Genomic DNA, 16,643 nt, shown 5'->3' with positions numbered 1-16,643 from the left:
ACATTGGACCTTACAGCTGTTCTCTATATTAGATATCAGAGTTTTAACATACATCACCCATCAAAATCTGCTTATTGGGTGGATGTAAATGGACCTCTTTAGCTTTGGTATGCACTGCTCCAGAATCTCCATAGTAAACTCCAATGTTTTTCTGGCTTTCTTTCTATAAGCCTTACTGCTTTCTTGTTTTGTTTATCCTTGGATTCCTAGTCTTTTTTAATGTTCCTTAGCACTTTGAATTTGGATAATAATGCCATAGAGAAAAGGCTGACTGTTGTAACTGGCTACAGTATTGAGTGCTTAGTTTTCTAGGTGGCTCTCCTGGGATTTCTAGGTAGTGCTGAATCTGATATTCTTCAACATCTGCTCCTGATACTTTTCTTCTTATACCAGTGGTAGGAAATACCGAGTAAAGACCATGGCTATGGGAATACTTAGCTTGCTGGTTTAACTGAAGTAGTTGTTAGTTCCATCAAGTTTCCAAAACGGAATTCCTCTGCTGGCGAGTAGAAGTATGGCTGTGTATGTGTGCTTTCTGTGCTCTTTTATTGAACTAACGTCTGTTTTCAGCTAAGCACTAGGAGCACTTTTACTCAGATCTTCCTACATCTTTCATTTCCTCTAAACCATTGAAAATTAATTCTTTTGCTAAACTAGAGATTCTATAATTGATTTAAGTCTTTCCAGATAATATGTATGACTATTAAAACTTAAATAATGTATCTTGTTGGTACCATAAGATAAATTAATATAATATAATCTGCAAAGTACCTGAAGGACAGAAAACAACTAGTGTTTTTTGAATAAAGAAATTTGCTGCCGAATGGCAGTGCACACCTTTAACCCAGCACTTGGTAGACGAGGCAGACGGATCTCTGTGAGTTAGAGGTCAACCTGTCTACAAGAGCTAATTCCAGGACAGTTAGGGCTGTTACACAGAGAAACCCTGTCCCAAAAAAACAAACAAAACAACAATTTAAAAAAAAAAAAAAGGAAATTTGCTGTGTCATATACTCTTCACACTGGGTTTAGTTCTGTGTGCCGTCTTGTCTCAGGAAAGCCCATCCAGTCATGACTTTGAGTTTATAAAGTATATCATAAATCTGTTCTAGGCAGAACAGTGCAGAAAGCATGGGGTAGAAGCCATGGGCACAACAGGCACAGCTGGAAAGAAACATTTGCATGTTGGAAACTGAGCACAGGCATTTGAAGTACAAAATATCAGTGTTCACTGTGATTCAATATTCACCAGCTGTAGTTTGGTTTATGTTTCTTAACCTCCTGAACCTTGGTTTCCTTGTATATATATATTTAAAAAAAATAGATCTATATCACAGGTTTTTTTATGATTGCAAAATATAACTGTTCAGTCTTGTACATTCCCTGATTTTAATAAGAATAATTCTTAAGTAAGTTATAATGTGTGAGAGTGATGTATATATGCCATGGAATACATACATGTGGAGGTCAGAGGACAGTTTCTAGGAGTCTCCCCCAACCCCCTTATTGGGTTGGGTTCCAAGGATGGCACTTAAAGGTGTCAGGCTTGCATGACAGGCTAACCATCACCCTGGCTCAAAAAGTTTTATTTTAAATTACTGTTATTTTTAACTTTTTGTCTTAAGATGCTGTTATTTTTATTTTTTTAAATTTATTTTTATTTTAAATTACTGTTCTAGATTTGTGAACTTCTGGATTATTTGAGTTTGTTTTTAAATATTTTTATTTTATGTGCATTGGTGTTTAGCTTGCATGTATGTCTGTAAGCGGGTATCAGATCTTGGATTTACAGACCGTTGTGAACTACCATGTGGGTCTTGGGATTTGAACCCGGTTTTCTGGAAGAGCAGTCGGTAGTGCTCTTAACCACTGAGTCATTTCTTCAGCCCTTATTTATTGCTTTAGTGAAAGTTTCTGGTAATTGGTATAAGCTGTAAAGTTTTGAGAAAGAAACTGCTAGAGTAAACAGCTAAGACTTCTGTTCCTGTCCTACACCATAATTTTTTCTTTGATTATATTAGTATATTCTTGACTGGGCAGTCTGTGGACATAGTAGGTCTAGCTGCCTGAAAACACACACATGTTGGCATGTACACAGAGCTCTAGAAGCTTCAGTAAATAAATACTTAGATACGTAAGTGTATGGCTGAATTTATTATGAAATAAGCGGTTAATATTCAGAAAGAAAACATTGCTTTTATGGTTGGAGAAGGAAAGTAGAATTTAAATTGTATTTTTCTAATGTGACATTTATGTCAAAATTGCCTCTCTTTGGACCAAACTCCTCAGGACATAGAAGAGAAAAAGAAACTGTACATAGTGTGGTAGGGGTGTAGCTGATGCAGACATCTGTTACTCTGTAAAGTTTCTGGTTTGGTGACTCAGTCTGTATTTTAAGTGGAACATTGCCATACACATTACAGAAGCTGCTTGATAGATTTGATTATGATGATGAGCCTGAAGCTGTGGAAGATGTAAAGAAAGAGGATGCTGCTGTCACCGCTGTAGCCTCTGCTGCTGCTGCTGCCCCTCCTACACCCACTGTGGCCACACCTGCCATTGCTCCTGCTGTGCCAGTACCCTCTACCACCTCGCCCCCTCCTCCACAGGTGCCATTGTGAGTCTCTTCTTAATTCTTTGATAGTTGGTAACAGTTACAAAGCATAATCTAAGTATCGGGGCTGAAACACATTTCAGTGCAGTCTTTATTTTATAAACTTATATTAAGACAATTTGTATCCTTTTCAGAGTTAGAATTTTAAATGTGCTGCTTTTATGTTGGACAATATTTGTTGATTACCTGTGACTCCTGAGTGGCATTCTGCAATGTAAATGTGACTAAGAGTCTTAAGTGCTTTTGAATAAGTAACTAAAGTACTCACCTTGTTTTAGTGGCTATCCTGGGGATGGCATGCAGCAGACAGCCTACACACAACATCAAAGTATGGATCAGTTTCCCCCTCGGATGATGGGAATGCAGCAGGATACAGTGCACCATCAGGTACTGTATCCCCTAAGCCCCACGTTGAGGGCCATTTGTCCTATCCTGTGTCCAGGCGGGTCCTGCCCAGCATATTTGTCCATGCTTGGAGGGAAGCATGAGGATTAAGAAAGAGACTAGAGACAACTGATAGAGCCAGGAGGGCATCTAGGAAATACTGAGATTCGCCTCATGTTTATTTCTCTTTATATGCCCTGATCCAAAGAGGAGGGGGGAGGCAAGAGACTTCTTTACCAAGCTGCAAAGAACAAAGTAATTAACTTTTCAGTACCCAAAGCATCAAATAACCACACCCTAGGTCAAAACATCCTGGTAGTAGCCACACCCTGGGTCAGACCTCCAGTCATATAACCTTGAAGGAGGGGAGACTAGGTCTGAACTTTCTGACCTTTAGTTAAGGGGAAATGGATCCGCTTTTGTAAGCTCCCACAACGTACAGACATTTTTCTTGTCTTGAGTTTATGAATTCAAGATCTGTTTTTGGAGACCTGTTTGTACCTCTGAGCGTTGTGATTACTGTGTAATTTGCTAAGGAGAACTGCAGCCCCAGTGAAAGCTGTGGAATGGCAACTATTTTGAGTTGCTTTTTATCTTAATTACAAGTTTATAAACATGCTCATCTCATAATAATAGATATTTTAGTTAAAATAATTTAGTGACATTATAGTTCTGTTTTCTTTGCTGTACATCTATTTCCTGTGTGCCCTGCTGTGGAGTGCTTTAAGCATTGGTGTTGGTAATATAGACATTGGTATTATGCAACAAAAACATATAACACACTGGAGAGTTAACAGAAATTAGGGATTGGGTTATTGAATTTATTTTGCTAAATTCTGTAAGCTCACTTTGCTATGAATCTACATTAGGGGTGGAATGGGGACTTTAAAGACATAGAGCCCACACCCACTACCTTATAATCATTTTAGGTAATCTATGGGATTTGTTTGATTTTTTTTTTTTTAATACTACAGTGCTTTTTGTGCACAACCAGCCTTGGGAAACATTGCTTTATAGCCTGTGGGAAGGGTGCCTAGATACAGCCTTAAACTACCTGCGAATTTTCTTGTCTATTATTTCCAGATAATTCTTTTCATTCCAAGACATATAGTTGGTACTATGATTTTAATGGCTTATTTAGGAGGCCTGTTCAGATAATGAAGAAAACACATGACCATACTGCCAGATATTTTATTACACACATATTAGTACCAATTTCTGTTTGCTGGTTAGTTGTAGCATCCCTGACAGTCCTGGAACTCACCCTGTAGGTCAGGCTGGCCTTGATCTCAGAGATCTGCCTGCCTCTGCCTCCTGAGTGCTGGGATTAAAGGTATGTGCCATCACTGCCCAGCTCTACCAACAATTTCATTCATTCATTCGTTCATTCATTCAGTGTGCAGTGTTCTGTCTGTATGTTTGCAGGCCCGAAGAGGGTACGAGATCTCATTATAGATGGTTGTGAGCGACCATGTGGTTGCTGGGAATTGAACTCAGGACCTCAGGAAGAGCAGTCAGTGCTCTTAACCTCTGAGCCATCTCTCCAGCCCCTCTACCAACAATTTCTGAATTCTTATAGAAAGGTATTTTGGGACGTGATTAGTTGAGTACAGTCCGTTGGTGTTGGAATTGTACATGCAGAAACGTCAGCTTGTTCTTTGCTCTTATATTGTGAATTTTACTTGAAATTTTAAACACCCTTTGGTAGACTTTTTTAAATTGCACACATAGGAATGACATTAACACACAGTCCCACCATTTGAGGTACTGAGACAGGAGAATTGTATGTTTCGGGCCAACCTGGGTTACACTGTAAGACCATTTAATTTGTTGTTTTATTTTGAACTTGTTTCTTTGTAGTTCTGTCTGTCCTAGAATTCCATTTTAAACAAGCCTGGTCTTTAACATATGACACTCAGGTGTATACCATCAAGCCTAGCAAACAAAATACTTTTTTTTTTTCCAGGAATCTAGAAATCACAGCCATTTTTTTCTTCTGTTATAAAAGCTTACTTACTGTTAAAAAGTTGAAGGAAGATGATTGGTAATTGAGTACCTCTTTGGCTAAGGGCTAGCCTGTCACACTGCTACCTTGGGTAAATAAAACAGTATCTTGAATCACTGTTGAGAATTGTGAATCTTAGAACCTGTCATCTATGTCATACTTGAATATGTAATAGTGGTTTTGAGAAAAGTTAGACACAGAGAAATTAAATTGCTTTTCTTAATTAAAATTTAATGAAGTTTTATATAAACTAACTTCAAAATTACTTTAGGCTGCTGATACTTAAAATAGATTTAACTCTTTTTTAAAATGAAAGGTTCCACTTCCTCCTAATGGACAGATGCCAGGATTTGGGCTTCTCTCTGCACCTCCATTTCCTCCCATGCCACAGCCTGGAATGCCGCAGCCTGGGATGCCGCAGCCTGGAATGCCACAGCCTGGGATGGCCCAACCTGGGATGCCGCAGCCTGGGATGCCGCAGCCTGGGATGCCGCAGCCTGGGATGCCGCAGCCTGGGATGGCCCAGCCTGGGATGGCCCAACCTGGGATGGCCCAACCTGGGATGGCTCAACCTGGGATGCCGCAGCCTGGAATTCCCCCAACGCCACCAGTACAACCAACTTTCCAACCTACTTTTCAGCCACAAAATGAACCCCTTTCACAAAAACCACATCAGCAGGTAATAGTTTTTGGGTTGATTTATATGCACATTCCTTCTTCTTTGTCTGCTGTTTTGATTTTTCAATATGTTGAAGATCTTTGGGCACTCGTTAACCCTTTGTACTAAAAGTTGAGTGGAAGTCGCACACCACAGTACTATCAACTATGAGTGTGAAGCTAGTGTGTGTAGGCGCCTAGTTCACAGTGTTTTATGGTGTTCTGTTATAGTGTCGTTTGTACAGAGTAACTTCCCCTCGGTTTGCATACTGTAGAAAGGTTTTGTTTTTCCCTCAGTGTGGCTAGTTAGTAATTGGTCTGACTAGAAAATTAGTATTTCTAAGATTTTTGGCCTCTCGCCCTTATGATTTCCAGATTTCTCATTTTCTGATTTTTTTTTTTTTTTAAAGGAAATGGAAGTAGAACAGCCTTGTATCCCAGAGGTTAAGCGGCACGTGCCAGAGAGCAGAAAATCGAGATCTAGGTCAGCATCCAGGTAACTTACAGGAAAGCTGCAGCTGTGTGTCAGGAGACAGAAGAGTCAGTTATACTGCTTTCTTTGGTTTTGTGTTGAGATAGATAGGGTCTCACTCACCGTGTGTAGAACAGGATGGCCTTCAACTTCGAGCAGTTCATCTACCTTGCCTTCTGTGTCCTGGGATTAAAGATATGTCCACCATGCCTAGTTTGAGGTTTTTCTGATATTCACAGTGTTAACCCTTGATCCATAAGCAGATGTCAAAAGTAATGCTGTTTTTTATTGTTTTAGTCCAATCTTGGGTTTTAGTTATTTGGTAAAGTGCTTTCCTAGTGTGCTTAAAGCCCTGGATTCCATTATTAGCACTTCACAATCTGGTGGAATATACCTATAATCCCAGCCTTTGGGCATCAGGAAGTCGGAGGCCAGCTTGGGATATATGAGACCCTGTCTAAAAAGACTCAAAAAAGTAAAAATGTCTTCAGATCCAAAGCTCTTCTTCACCTACATTTCATCTGAGTTAATTTAGTGCCGGTGAGTATATGGTTTTGTAAGAGTTATATGTTCAGTGTTGCCAACAAACGTGGAAATGTCATAGTATTCACAGTTCAAGTGTGTTTCCAATTGCTAAAGAGAAGACATTTGTAGAAGAAGGTAATAGTAGCAGCTGTGTTTCCAGCCCTGAGGACTGGCTTCTTAATCATGCAGATGGAATTGTGGGCAATGTTCAACAGAGTACAGTCACAAGTGGTCTAGCCATGTTTACTTGTGTTTAAATTATATCCATGCAGTCCCTGTTACTGAGTTCTTGTAGAGTCAAACATTCACCTGGTGTGTTTCATTTTTCAACTTAATATGTGCATCTTTACCTTTTTTCTTTGTGCTTCCATCTCATTGATGAAAATGTATTAGGTCACCAAAAAGAAGAAGATCTAGATCTGGCTCTAGGTCTCGGAGATCCCGCCACCGACGTTCTCGGTCCCGGTCCAGGGACAGGCGCCGGCACTCACCTCGGTCTCGATCTCAAGAAAGACGGGATCGAGAAAAAGAGAGGGAACGGCGACAAAAAGGCCTCCCTCAGATCAAGTCAGAAACTGCAAGTGGTAAGTAATGAACCTTTCTGCACACTTACTTTGTCTTTTCATGGTGTGGGTTAAGAAGTTTTATGACTGTTAGCAAAGCCATAAATGAAACTTTATCATTATGATTCAGTTTTATTCTGAATTAGTGTTTCCTTATGTCTTCTTTGTGTACTGCACAGTCTTAGTGCTTCTTTATACAAGAAGGTGTCTTTCCACTGGCATAACTATGTCCTTCTTTGATAAAGATTTAGCCGTTTATAAATTATGTTAGCTTGTGTTACCTCTTGATTTTCATCATTTTCGAATATGTGTAGTGGAAATACTCTTTTTGTAAATCATTAACTATTACAATTTAATTCATAATAGTGATCAGACTATGTATGAGACAGTGAGACTCATACATAGGAGACACCATAAAAAAAACTCAGGTTAGGAGTGAGTGCCTATACATGTTAATGGCTGGGTTGCTTGGCAATAGAGACTTGGGTTCAAGTCAAGAGTGACATCTTCACAGTGTACAAGAGCATTATCCTATTACATTCTGTTCTTTGCCAGCAGATAATGACAGGCAAGTTACTTAGGACCTGGGTTTTCATGAGCATTTTTAGGTCTAGTCACAAAGTAACCATTGTTTTTCCAATTTAATGTCCTGGTTCATTTCTAAATACCTAATTTTCTAAACTCTTTAAGTGTCTAAAATTTATAAATGGATATTCCTATTTAAACTTTGACATTGTAATGTCACGTAGAAATGCCATGTAATGATGTGCTGTTCTGCTTGGGATAAAATGACTGTTCTCATCACTGATTTACTTTCAGTTTGTAGTACCACACTGTGGGTTGGACAACTGGACAAAAGGACTACTCAGCAGGATGTTGCCAGTCTCTTAGAAGAGTTTGGTCCTATTGAATCAATTAATGTGAGTACTTACTGCCCTAAGGGTGCTGATTAAGATGTGCTCAATTCTAGTTGAGACTCTTGCACTCTGAGGTAGATGTGCATAGGCTTGTAGGAGGCAGCTGCAGGCTGGGCTTCTCCTGCTCACTTTAACATTCTCTGTAGTTGTTTCTTGCACAGCCATGTTTAAGTTAAAATGTTTTTCTTGGAAAGTATGTAACAGAATTTGCACAACTCAATTAAAACCAAATTGAATGAGTTTAACCCTCCAGGTCTGTCTTTGAGGGTGGGAGGGGGACACCCACCTTTGTTCCCACTCAGCAAGTTCTTGGCAAGACTTTGAGCTCTTGCGCACTGATGAGGGGGTCTACTGCTACTGGCTGGGGTCTGTGCCGGGGTCTTTGTTTTTATCATTGCCTTGTGTAATGCTGAAATATTTTGGACAGATGATTCCTCCCAGAGGTTGTGCCTATATCGTAATGGTTCACAGGCAGGATGCATACCGTGCCCTGCAGAAACTGAGCCGGGGAAACTATAAAGTGAACCAGAAATCCATAAAGGTACATTTTTATCATTTATAAAAGGGTTTAATGCAGAATTATATGGAGTTTTGGGGGGATTTCTTTTAACTATAATTTTGCTGCTTGGAAATGGCCTGAGGCATAAAAGCCTCCTTAAAAAGCCGGGCGGTGGTGGCGCACGCCTTTAATCCCAGCACTCGGGAGGCAGAGGCAGACGGATCTCTGTGAGTTTGAGGCCAGCCTGGTCTAGAAGAGCTAGTTCCAGGACAGGAACCAAAAAGCTACAGAGAAACCCTGTCTCGAAAATCCTCCTAAAAGCAGTTGCACATTAGTTGACATACAGTTTTATGTGACAATTTCCTTAGTTTCTTTTTGATTAAGAAAGTTTTTTTTTCATGCAGTGTATTCTAATCAAGCTTTTTTCTCTCCCAGATCCTACCCCACCCCCAATTCAATACCCCCTCTCTTTAAAAAACAAGCAACAACCCAAAGGGGAAGCACAGAAAACATCATACACTCCACAGATGCAGAATCCAAAACACACAAGCAAAAGATCAGTGAGACAGAAATGCCCAACAAAGCAGCTAAAGACCAAGTTCCCTCACCCTCAGCCCCAAAAAATAAACCCAAACTTGTTTCGTGTTGGCATCCACTGATGGGCGTGGGCCTTCCCTGAAGTTACTATATCTAGGGAGACTCCCTTGGAAAAGGGTTTTTCCTTTGTAAGATTTCAATTGCAGATGACTTCTTGGTTAGAGGTGGGAGCCCTGTCTGCTTCCCTCTCTCAGTGCTGGCTTGAACTAGAGTCTCTAATACCCTTCCTTTTTCTCTTCCACGTAGTTCCCTGAGCCCTGAGGGGTGTTGATGAAGCTTCCCATTTAGGACTTCTGGGTCTCTGTGTTATCTCCCATCAATTGCAAGAAGCTTCTCTGGTGATGGCTGAGCAAGGCACTGATCTGTGGATATACAAGAATACCATTAGGAGTCATTTTATTGTTAAGCTAACATAACTTTTTTTCCTTGGATTGTCAAGACAGGGTTTCTCTAACATTGGAGCCTATTCTGGAACTCCCTCTTGTAGACCAGGCTGGCCTTGAATTGACAGAGATCCACCTGCCTCTTTCTCCCAGGTGCTGGAATTAAAGGTGTGCACTGCCACCACCTGGCGCTAACATAAAATTCTTAATAAGTTTTTTTTTTTCCTTAATAATGTGCTAGAAATTTAACCAGGATCTTAACGTAGGCTAGATAAGCACTCTGTCACTGCCTCCGGCCAGCATATTTAGAAACAGGACTCAGACTGGCCTTGAACTCAGCTCCTGATCCTCCTTCATCTAAGTACTGGGATTACAGCATGCAATACCACATCTATCTAGCTTTAACTGGAGCTTTAAAGATAATATTTTCTAGTAAATTTTTTATATAAAAACATGAATGTTCCACAACTTAAGGTTTGCCATCTCTCCGTTGAATTAACTGGTAAAAATATCGACAGACATAAAGAAAAATACAAGCACACAAACAACCATCTCTGAGGGGTCCAATTCAGTGTTACTCTGTGTTAGCACCTTCGTCTACCCTGGTGTATACTGTAAAAAGATGTTGCCATATCCGTAGACCTTGAGTGGTCTACGGTGTAGTGGGCTTCTTCTTGATGAACTTTTTCTTTGTTGTATGCTGGCTCTGCTGGGTGTGAAGAGATTTCTGTCGTGAGGCAAAATGAGAAGACAGAAGAGCCACTAACATATGTCAAGGAGTCTATAAGTGCTATACGGGGACAGCAGTCCAGGGTGCTCACTGCCTGCCTTGTTCAGATTAGTAGAGTGATGGGGATGTGAACTCTGAAGACTTCTGACCCACTTTTCTTTTCCTTTCTTTGTGTATTTTCACTGGTTAAAATAGATTGCCTGGGCCTTAAACAAAGGAATAAAGGCAGATTATAAGCAGTATTGGGATGTTGAATTGGGTGTTACTTATGTCCCGTGGGACAAAGTCAAACCTGAGGAGCTGGAGAGTTTTTGTGAAGGAGGAATGTTGGACAGTGACACACTTAACCCAGGTAAAACAATGTTTAACTTCTTTCACAGTTCATGGTCATGTAACAAACAACTTTATTCTTTGCACTAGGAAGAATTTTGGGTGATCTTAAAGTTCCAGGTATAAGCTAGTCTCTCTACTGTTAATTGAAGATACGGTAACCTTTATCTGTCTAAGATGTTAGTAGGAGAAATACAGACCCTGGTTAAATCCTGACTGTTAGACTTAATAATTAGAACTTTGCATTAAAAATGGACTGCTTAGACTCTAGTTGCACATCAGTGGTATAGACTGAGAACCAGGAGATACCTGTAAAACCAGACCCCTTTGAGTACTAGAAGCATTTCAGGGTGCAGACACTGATTAGAGATGCTTACCAGTAAGATACAAGTGTTTAAAGCCCCACTTTGACCCCAGATATTTGTGGTGATGCTCAACTCTGTGTTATGTTTTAATTCATGTTTTATAATAGGTCTTTTGAGAAAGTTAAGCATCCCAAGAAAACACACATGCACACACATGTATTAGACCAGGAAGTTGATTTGTTTGTGGATGGTAATATTATGAGTGCTGGGTTATTAGCAAGATTGTGGTGGAGGTAATGGATGTTTAAGAAGTGTTAACTTGACGACCAGAAGGAGGGAAAGTGGTGTGATGATGCTAAGGTGCCCACCCCCTTGGATAATGCATGTTTTCATGTAGGAGGAGCTAGAGTTCTCTTTCAGGCAGATGAGCCTACCATGCCCCAGTTAAGCCCCAGAATGCAAAATGTTTTATCTTGCCTAGAAGATGGTGGAAGGGTGTTGTAAGAAGGCTGCTAGCTTGTTTTCCTGGCTGCCCTGCAGCTCAGCCCCAAAATAACCACTCAGAAACTATATCAATTAAATCACTGCTTGGCCCATTAGCTCTAGCTTCTTATTGGCTAACTCTTACATCTTAATTTAACCCGTATCCATTAACCTGCATCACCCGCGGCTCCATGGCTTCTCCCTGACTCCGCCTTCTTCCTCCCAGCGTTCAGTTTAGTTTTCCCCACCTATCTAAGTTCTTTTCTGCTATAGGTTCAAAGCAGTTTCTTTATTCATTAATGGTAATCACAGCACACAAAGGGGAATCCCACACCAGAAGGGTGTCTTCAGTATTTTTTTAGTGTTAGGGAGAGACTGAAAAGATAGGCATTAGAAGTGGATGTGTCTGGATCCATCCATTCTGTTTACATATTTCTGTTGTCAATTTGAATAATTACTGAAAATTAGTGTAGGGATTTCTTTAATGAAGCTGTTATTTTCTAATTTTGAATGTTCATTTCTATATTTGAAGTTGTAAGTGAAAATGCTAAACATTTCCTGTTACACTCATAGATTGGAAAGGCATCCCCAAGAAGTCTGAAAATGAAGTTGCTCAAAATGGAGGTGCAGAATCCTCCCACGCAGATCCAGTGTCACCCGTACCTAAGCCTTTGCCTGTGCCTGTCCCTCCTATTCCTGTTCCTGCACCTATAACAGTGCCCCCTCCACAGGTAGGACTGTCAAGAACATGATTTAAATCTTACTGTTCTGTCTAAAAGTGAATACTAATTTTTCACATTTTGATATATCACTTCTATTTTTGAACAACTTTTTTCATGAATGTCAATAAAACAATTAATTTAGATTGTTTCACAAGTGTTATTTGGATGACTCAGTACCCTGACTTAGAGTGTCTTAGATATTGAAATCCAGAACCACTAGTAATTTGATTTGAACATTGTTTATCTTAGCGTACTACATAAGTTGTCAGCTGTTCTTTCTTAGACTTGTATTTTCCAATTTTTAAACAATTCTGCCTTAGAATATTTTTAAATGTCTCCTATGCTGTCAGAACACCGGTAGAACCCAATGAAATGCAGTGTATATGGCCAGCTTACAGGAGAAAGCAGAGCTTAGATTTATAGCATTTAGGTAGGCACAGGTTACCTACCATCTTTTTAATCTAATAAATGTAGTGGTATAATAAAATTTTAAAAATACCTGCTTTTATTTTCTTGGTGCACATACACTGTATTTGAGAGTAGCTAGATATGTATTTGGCTTTTCTTTCCAGGTCCCACCTCATCAGCCGGGCCCTCCTGTAGTTGGTGCTCTCCAGCCACCTGCTTTCACACCTCCCTTAGGAATCCCCCCTCCAGGCTTTGGCCCTGGTGTTCCTCCTCCTCCTCCACCATTTTTGCGCCCAGGATTCAACCCGATGCATTTACCACCAGGTACACTGACAAAGCTGAGACTACCGACAGTTTGGGGCTCTTGATAAAATGATCAGAAGGCATTGACCTGATTTCTCTTACCCTAGGTTTTCTTCCTCCTGGACCCCCACCTCCTATAACTCCACCAGTATCCATTCCTCCTCCTCACACTCCACCAATAAGCATCCCAAACTGTAAGCATGTCTTTCCTCTGTGTTGGCTTGATGTCTTGGAGTTGGGGTAGGAGGGAAAGTGAGCACATAGTAGGGTCTGTAGTCTGGTTAAAGGTTGTTGACCGGAAACATACCTCATTACTCAGCTTCACATGTCAATGTAATTATATTCCTTAGCTGCTATCGCTGGTATAAATGAAGACACTACAAAAGACTTATCTATTGGAAATCCCATTCCAACAGTGGTGTCTGGGGCTAGAGGAAACGCCGAGTCTGGTGACAGTGCGAAAATGTATGGCTCTGCTGTGCCACCTGCTGCACCCACGAATCTGCCTACCCCTCCTGTAACCCAGCCTGTTTCACTTCTTGGTAAGTTAATTATTTTTTTGTTGTTAGTTTTTTTTGCCCCTTCAAGTTTGGCTTGGAAGATCTTAAATGGTTTGTGCAGTTCCACTTTACCAGGAGACATCTTCATGGGTGCCATTATGGCCCAGTTGTCTTCAGCAAAACATTTTCATCTGCACATGTTAATTTGATACAAAAAAAATCAATTAAAGTAATTTCTATGAAAGAAATGGTTATATATTCTTAACATGATTCCAGACTTTCAGCTCTGAGCAGCTGGTTTCTCATATATAATTCTCTGTTCTTATTTCTCTAAAAATCCTGGAATTTTTTTTTTTAATATATAGACTGGCAAGTCCATCATCTCTGATAATCTTAACAGACTGGTGTTGTTTTCTGTGTGAGGGTTGTACAGTGAGGTTAGAGCTGAGGCCATTCTCACCGGCTCCTGGGTTTCCTTCTGCTGGAGCTGCTCCTTCCCACAGCCGCATCGCTGCAGTCAAGGGAGGTACAGCCTGGAGGTTTCCCAGTTATCCTTGTGAGGGTGTACTCTAGTTTGCTTCAGTTACATTAAGTACATCAATAGTTTTTATGATAACCATCTTTTAAGTTAAAAATTTGTATTTGAAGTGATATCACCAAGTATAGTTCATATTTGATTCTCCTAATGGGAAGTTAATGCTTCTGTATGGGTCCTTTTTATTTTCAGAGTGTATGTGTGTGCGCATTTGCTTTCAGAATCTTGCTTTAGGAAAGACTCTTGCTGACCTGAGATGTAGGATTGTGGGACAGTGGTTTCAGGTAGAGCACTTCACTTTATACAAAAATCTTCTGGATTGAAGTTTTTACTTTGTACCCCATAAATAGTGAAATGCCAATTTCTTTTTAAGGTGAAGTTAGGACTGCTCTTTAGTGTACATAATGAATTTACTTTTAATTTCCTTAGTATACAGAGGAAGGACTGTTTGTTAGAGGAGGATTTGGGGAGATGAATTGTTTAATGAAGGGTTGGTTCAAAGCTTGCACTGTATGGGGATGGCATGGAAGGACACACCACTGGACTGGGAAATAAGGAAAAACAACATTGCCAGACCTCACTAGGTTACAGCTATTTTTTGTATTTCTAGTGTAGTTGCACAAGTATCTGATGTAGTTTTCTAATTGGCCCTTTCCTGCGCACCCTCTCCACCCGTGCACGTCTCTGCCTTGGAAGAGAATCTTGTCCAAGGGCCGTGGTTGTTAGGCTCTTTGAACTGTTACAAAATTGTGTGTATTTGTCATTTTCTTTGGACTTCATAACTTCACTGAATGAGTAGAAAGATTTCATGATCTGCAAGAGTTTGCTAGCTACTGCTTGTAAGTAGTCCTGTTTGGAGTGAGTACCTGCTTCTATTTATTTCTTACTATCACCCAACAGACACTTTAACCTTTGCAACCAACATGAAACAAGGGAAACAAATCAAGGTTAATTTGGCATGTGCAACATTGCTGAGGAACACTGAAGTGTTCTCATTACCTCACACACCTTTCTGTGTATTTGCTCACAGGAGAGCTCACTGATTCCATAAGTGAGGTGGGATAGGGAACTGGGAGACTTTTAATGTGGGCTCTTTGATTTTGGTTATCTTTGTCTATAACTTTTAAAGCAAAATTGGAAAATGAAGGGTTATTCAAATCCTGGAAGGTTTAAAATTTGAATTAAAGTAAAAACAGAAACTATTTTATTAAAATCAATTCTTTAAACTAACATGGAATAGTCTAGTTCCAGTTAACAGAAGGAAACATCTGGAAACGTGTTGGGCCTTGTGGCACTGTGTTCCCAGAACTCGGGAGGCTGAGGTCCAAGGATCTTGAGTTGGATGCCACCCTGAGCTACGTAGCAAGCCCCTGTCTCTGAGAAAGAAATCTTGAAAAAAAAAAAAATGGTCACATAAATCTTGACCTTTCAAAGAAATGAGTTTTGGTTTTCTTATTAATACAAAGGTCTAATATGAAAATATTCTTGACCTGATTTTTACATTGTAGTAAAGCAAGCCCTTTGAAGAGGTGAATGGGTTTCTCCCCTGAGCTGCCATTGTGCTCATTCCAAGGCTTCTGGCATGGTGGCCCTAGTCCCTCACAGTCCTACCCTCCCAGCATTCTTCTCTTGCCTTTAGTTGCCATCTCATACTGCCATCTGTCACAAGAGTCAAAAAGGAATCCGATCCCTGCAGTATTCCTTGGACATACCTGTCACCAGTAAATTTCAATAAGTTCTCACCCATACCTCTGCCTGCTTGAGAGGGTGAGCTTTTTTCAAGTGAGATGTTTTTCCTTTTTTGTTGTTGTTGTTTTGTTTGTGTGTGTGTGCAAATAAAGGAGAATTTATTCAAAAGAATCACAGTTCCACCACTTGGGAATGCAAGAATCACATTATGGTATCACAGTGGACCGGGAGCTGGTTGCCGGTGTAGTCCTCCTGTGGGAGCACGGAGACTAGGTGCTCCCTCTCTTATTGGTGCTCTAATGTGTACTGTAAGTCTGTAGAAGGAGATGCTGTGTTGACCAGAACACCTTAAACCTCTAGAGGCTAATGCTGAAGTCCCATTTCTTCGTCTGTAAAGGGGATACGATGGCATCGACACGCCAGGGCATGGTGGTGATTCAGTGGCTAACATACAAAACTGCCACCTGGGAGGCATTTAGTGAACAGTGGGTGATATCACAGGTAAGAAATGCCATAGGTGTGCTTAGGACATCTAGAAACAAGTGTTTATACTCCAGTCTGTGATGACACTGCTGAGCTCTGACTCATTATAAGCTCTGGTTTGCTCTCAAGGAGAAAGCAAGATTTTTGGAACAATAGTCTTTGTATATAGTTGCTTGTGCATTTGAAGGAAGATAAGACCAGATCACAAGCAATCAAATTCCATTGTTTGGCTTATTCAGAAAATATGTTAAATCATAGCAGCATTTTACTTAATAGCACAACTCAGTATTGAAGGTCTCTATATAGTAGATACCAAATAGTTTTCTTGCAGTGTGTCGGTATTTTTGAAGCGACACAAGCCTGTCAAATGTTAAGCCGATCAAAATTTCACACTGAGGACTAGTTGTAATGGGAAAGAAGACAGTGAAGTGCCTGGTGCTGCTGTTGATTTCTGTCATCAGATTTGAGTTTAGGTGTTAGTTTGTAGTTAACTTTACTGTTTCTAGAGCTGAGCTGAGGTGCATACCTCCCCCCTCAGT

The 16,643-nt window shown here is 40.3% G+C and overlaps 1 protein-coding gene across 4 annotated transcripts in view; it reads left to right on the top strand.

Annotated features, from left to right (window-relative positions):
* Nucleotides 1-16,643, top strand: part of Scaf4 (SR-related CTD associated factor 4) — a 58,086-nt gene that overhangs the window by 30,727 nt on the left and 10,716 nt on the right. Inside the window, exons 8-19 of one of the 4 annotated variants that reach the window (XM_013353441.2) lie at nt 2,424-2,617; nt 2,893-3,001; nt 5,320-5,682; nt 6,071-6,144; nt 7,051-7,241; nt 8,040-8,140; nt 8,565-8,678; nt 10,542-10,698; nt 12,038-12,195; nt 12,759-12,918; nt 13,005-13,091; nt 13,314-13,439. In XM_013353441.2, coding sequence (XP_013208895.1) covers nt 2,424-2,617; nt 2,893-3,001; nt 5,320-5,682; nt 6,071-6,144; nt 7,051-7,241; nt 8,040-8,140; nt 8,565-8,678; nt 10,542-10,698; nt 12,038-12,195; nt 12,759-12,918; nt 13,005-13,091; nt 13,314-13,439 — 1,834 coding nt within the window. Of the gene's footprint in view, nt 1-2,423; nt 2,618-2,892; nt 3,002-5,319; nt 5,683-6,070; nt 6,157-7,050; nt 7,242-8,039; nt 8,141-8,564; nt 8,679-10,541; nt 10,699-12,037; nt 12,196-12,758; nt 12,919-13,004; nt 13,092-13,247; nt 13,440-16,643 lie in introns of all 4 variants that reach the window. The other 3 variants (XM_026787242.1, XM_026787240.1, XM_005345341.3) reach the window with 3 other exon arrangements.

This window comes from Microtus ochrogaster, chromosome 2, assembly GCF_000317375.1.
Source record: "Microtus ochrogaster isolate Prairie Vole_2 chromosome 2, MicOch1.0, whole genome shotgun sequence".
NCBI classification, from domain to species: Eukaryota; Metazoa; Chordata; class Mammalia; order Rodentia; family Cricetidae; genus Microtus; species Microtus ochrogaster.
This window is presented reverse-complemented; position numbering and strand designations above follow the sequence as displayed.